This window comes from Portunus trituberculatus, chromosome 31 (assembly GCF_017591435.1).
Source record: "Portunus trituberculatus isolate SZX2019 chromosome 31, ASM1759143v1, whole genome shotgun sequence".
In the NCBI taxonomy this organism is placed as follows: Eukaryota; Metazoa; Arthropoda; class Malacostraca; order Decapoda; family Portunidae; genus Portunus; species Portunus trituberculatus.
Genome location: NC_059285.1, coordinates 14531278 through 14536277, shown reverse-complemented (window position 1 = coordinate 14536277; position 5000 = coordinate 14531278). Strand labels below are relative to the sequence as shown.

The window sequence follows — 5000 nt, the reverse complement described above, 5'->3', positions numbered from 1 at the left end:
TTCCTTCCTTCCTTCCTTCCACCACATTTCACTCTTAACACTGCCATGCACTCTCTTTCAATTCTCTTTCTTTCCTGTTCCTTTCCTTCTTTCTTCCATCCCTCCCTACCATTTGGTCTTACCGCCATCTCTTTCTATATTTTCTTTCCTTTCATTCCTCCATTTAATATCTACATTCACCATCAACCTCACTTTCCTTCTTTCTTCCCTTTCCTCACTCCATCTTCCTCCTCCCTATCTCTTTTCATCTACCTTTTTCTCACCTTTCTTTCCTAAATACAATTACCTGTAAGGGAGACAAATTTATTCCTCCTTTTCTCCCTTCTGTGTTCTCTTAGTGTATGTTTTTTTTCTTTTTCTTTTTAATACCATGTGGGCTTTTCACGAGAATTTATGGGCTAAAGGGGATACTTTTTGGGGTACCTCCTATCTCAAAGCCCACCCTCTAGGAAACCGTTGCCCCGAGTGAGGAAGCCCAACCTACACTCGGACCATGGACAGGATTCGAACCTGTGCGCTTGGAGACCCCTAGGACCCCAAAGCGCGCATGGTTCCACTGTACCACGGCGGCCCCTTTGTTACCCATCGTTCAGAAAATGGGAAGAATTATTGAACATGTCAAAAACTACAAGAAATCAAAACTTGTCTGACTGTATAGCGAAAAGGTGGCAGAGTTTTCTTCAACAGTAGTCTTCCTTCCTGACGCGCCTGTACAGAGGAGGGTGATCGTGGTAGAGACATGTGGAACACCGTTACGAACAGAGAAAACAAAGCAGATGTCTCATAGAAAAGGAGAACAAGGATAGATAAACGTTAGATTAAAAAGGAAATAAACAAGAGGTGGGAAAAATGTCAGTGTTGTTGTAGAGTTAAGTCTTCTAAACAATCATCATCATTATTATCAGCAAAAGGAACAACAACTAAAGCAAAATTAAAGAAAAAAGGTTGAGAATTAGAAAAAAGGAAAAAGAAACAAGAGAAACGAAAGAAAGAGAAAGTAAGCACCGTTGTGAGATCAGACATTCCATACCGTCGCCATCATCATCGCCAAAGATAACAAAAACAAAACCAAAATTAAATAAAGAATACCTTGAAAACTAGAAAAAAAAGAAAAAGAAGCAATAGAACAAAAAAAAATACTTGTAAATTCAAACTAACAAGAACAAATTAAGTCGCCGTGGTACAGTGGAACCATGCGTGCTTTGGGGTCCGAGAAGTCTCCAAGCGCACGGGTTTGAATCCTGCCCACGGTCCGAGTGTAGGTTGGGCTTCCTCACTCGGGGCAACGGTTTTCTAGCGGGTGGGGTTTGAGATAGGAGGTACCCCAAAAAGTATTCCCTTTAGCCCAGAAATTCCCGTGAAAAGCCCACATGGTATAAAAAAAAAAAGGAAATGAATAAACTAGATCTAATAAACAATTAGCAAGGAGACAAAAGAACCCAACAAGAAAAGTTAGAAAGATAGGAAACACCGTTGCAAAAACCAAAACATCCAAACAACCACCACCACCACCACCACCACCACCAAAACTAACATTAACAAAAGCAAAATTAGACAAAGAAATAAAGCCTTAAGAAATAGAAAAAATAAAGAAAAAAAGACAAAAAGTACCGTTGTAAAATCAAAACATCCAAACAACCACCATTACCACCACCATTACCACCACAATCACCACTCACCACATCTCTCACCACTCCTGTCTTCCTTGCAGATGGGCGGGGTGATAGGTGGGCGCGGCAACAAGAGGACCAGCACGGGGACGACACGGTGACTGACGGGGTGCACCTGATGCCTGAGGGGGAGATGAACGCCTTTCAGAAGACCATCCCGGGCCTCAAGCGACACGACCCCAAGACCTCCACCATACGCCAGCACTACTATCCTGAAGGTGCGGGAGTGGATGTGTGTGTGATGTGTGTGGATATGTTTGGATGTGTGTGGATATGTGTGGATGTGTGTGAATGTATGTAGATGTGTATGAATGTGTGTGGATTTGTGTGGATGTGTGTGGATGTGTGTGAATGTGTGTGAATGTGTGTGAATGTGTGTGGATGTGTGTCGATGTGTGTGGAGTAGGAGTAAGTGGATTTGAGTGGATATTTTTATGCAAGAGGGGAAGGTGACCAATAGCAACAAAAGAATAAAAAGACCCAAGACCTCCACCATGCTTCTTTATATAGGAAGGCCGCCGGTAAAAAAAAACAGCGAAAATTGGGGCCGCCGTGGTACAGTAGAACCATGCGTGCTTTGGGGTCCGCACGGGTTCGAATTCTGTCCACGGTCCGAGTGTGGGTTGGGCTTCCTCACTCGGGACAACGGTTTCCTAGCGGATGGGCTTTCAGATAGGAGGTATTCTAAAAAATATTCCCTTTAGCCCAGAAATTCCCTTGAAAAGCCCACATGGTGTAAATAAATAAATAAATAAAAATTACAATAAAAAAAAGACTACTGAGATACCTGTGGATGTGTTTGCTATTTTTTTTTTTTTTATGCAAGAGAGAAACTAACCAGAGGGCAACAGAATTTTTTTTTTAAAAAGACCCACTTCAAATGCAAGTTCCCTAAAAGATTGGTAGAGAATTAGCCGAAAGCGAGGGACTAATATCTCGACACCTCCCTCTTAAAAGAAGTCAAGTCGTAGGAAGTTGGAAATACAGAAGCACGCAGGGAGTTCCAGAGTTTACCAGAGAAAGGTATGAATGATTGAGAGTAGTGGTTAACTCTTGCATTAGGGAGTTGGACAGAATAGTGGTGAGAGGAAGAAGAAAGCATTGTGCAGCGAGGCCGCAGGAGGGGAGGCAAGCAGTTAGCATGAAAATAGCGATAAAAGATAGAAAGAGATGCAACATTTCGGCGATGAGAAAGAGGCTGAAGAGAGTCAGTCAGAGGAGAAGAGTTGATGAGACGAAAAAGCTTTTGATTCCATCCTATCTAATAAAACTGTCTGAGTGTAACAACCCCAAACATGGGAAGAGTATGGACGTGTATGTTTTTTTCTTTTCATACATATAGGAAGGGCGTCAGCAAGAGAACAACCAAAAACTACATTAAAAAAAGGCATCTAGAAACCTTCCCGGTGAAAGAGTTAAAGTGACAGGAAGGTGGAAATACAGAGGCAAGGAGAGAGTTCCAGAGTTCAATACCAAAATGCATGAATGAGTTGTGTGGTTTGTTTATCCATCTATCCATCTGTCTTTCTATGGATGGAGGGGAAGTGTGGGTGGGTGGGTGGAGTGTGTTGTCAGTGTGGGGAGTGGAGGAAGAGTGGTGGAATGAGTGAGTGTGTGAGTGTGTGAGTAGGGAAGTGAGTATGTAAACAGGTAGATGGTAAGTGAGTTTGTAATTACGGAAGAGCGAGTGAGTGTGTGCAGAGAGAGAGAGAGAGAGAGAGAGAGAGAGAGAGAGGAGGGTACATCATGGGGTACTAATCAGCTTACACACCACACCACTCACTTAATACACACACACACACACACACACACACACACACACACACACACACACACACACACACACACACACACACACACACACACACACACACACACACACACACACACACACACACACACACACACACACACACACTTTACTTCACTCATCCTTTCTGTCAAGCCGTCCATGTGTTTCTTTTTCTTTGTTTTTCTTTATTTACTTATTTATTTATTTATTTATCTGTCTGTCTTCTTCCTTGTTATCTTGTTTGTTTGTTTGTTCCTTTATTATTATTTGAAAGACGTTCTGACGCAGTGGTGTTTGTTTTTTACTTTTCAAATCTCTCTCTCTCTCTCTCTCTCTCTCTCTCTCTCTCTCTCTCTCTCTCTCTCTCTCTCTCTCTCTCCAATACATTTCTCCTCTCCATCTCGTTTTCTGTAACATTAATCCATAAGTGTGAAGGAAATTGACCACAAACTGTAGAAAAAGAAAAAAAAATGCTAAAACTCACGTCTTTCCTAACCTCTCATAGAAATAGGTCAGAGAAATTGTACAAAAATAAAGAAAAGAAAAGAGAAAAGGAAAAGAATAGAGAAATTGTACAAATAAATCAGATAAATTACACAAAAAATGAAGAAAATAAAGGAAAAGAAAAAGAAAGAAATATTAAACTTACGCCTTTTCTAAGCTCTCATAGAAATGGATCAGTCAAATTGCACGAAAAATAAAGAGAAGAAAAGAAAAGAAAAGAAAAGAGAAAAGTAAAAAAAATTGTAAATAAAGAAAAGAAAAAAAGATGAAAAGATAAATTGCACAGATAGATCAGATAAATTGCACGAAAAATAAAGAAAAGAAAAGAAAAGAAAAGAGAAAAAGGAAAAATAAATTGCAGAAATAGATCAGGTAAATTGCATAAAAAAAAAGAAAAGAAAAAGAAAGAAAAGAGAGAAAATTAAAGGAAGCTAAAGGCAAGGGCAATTAATTTATATTTGTCATTTTAATTCCAGAAGCGTCTCGGTATTGTGTGTCTTTCTTTAGATAAAAATAAAGAAATTGAGTTCAAGTCGCAGGAAGATGAAAGGAAATGAAAAATATACCGAAAAATTAATTAAAAGAACAAACCTGCGCTGATACAATAGAAAGATTTAAGAATATTGTCATTTTCCCTTTTTTTTATTTATTTTTTTATTTCTTTCAATTTTCAAGCCGAAGGCGAAAAAGAAATTAAACAAACTGAAGAAAAACAAAAGCTGGCCGGATACAGAAGGAAAGAAGAGAGAAATGACTTTTTTTTCTTCTTTTCTATTTATTTTCTTTCTTATTCCATATTTTTTGTTCGTCCCCCAATGTCCTCCTCGCGCGAACGTCCGAGTCACCGCTGGGAAAAGAAGGAGAAAACGGAAAGAAAACAAATATACGTTGGCATCTTTCTTTCCATGGCAGAGAGAGAGAGAGAGAGAGAGAGAGAGAGAGAGAGAGAGAGAGAGCTTCAGATTCACATTCTTTATTTCACCAAGATGGCTGTTATACATAGGTATATTTCAGTTATGATAAATGTATGTACT

The 5000-nt window shown here is 39.6% G+C and overlaps 1 protein-coding gene across 1 annotated transcript in view; it reads left to right on the top strand.

Annotated features, from left to right (window-relative positions):
• LOC123511420 (monocarboxylate transporter 12-like) overlaps window positions 1-5000 on the top strand; it is a 219442-nt gene that overhangs the window by 127690 nt on the left and 86752 nt on the right. Inside the window, 1 exon segment of the mRNA XM_045267288.1 lies at window positions 1712-1888. Coding sequence (XP_045123223.1) covers window positions 1712-1888 — 177 coding nt within the window.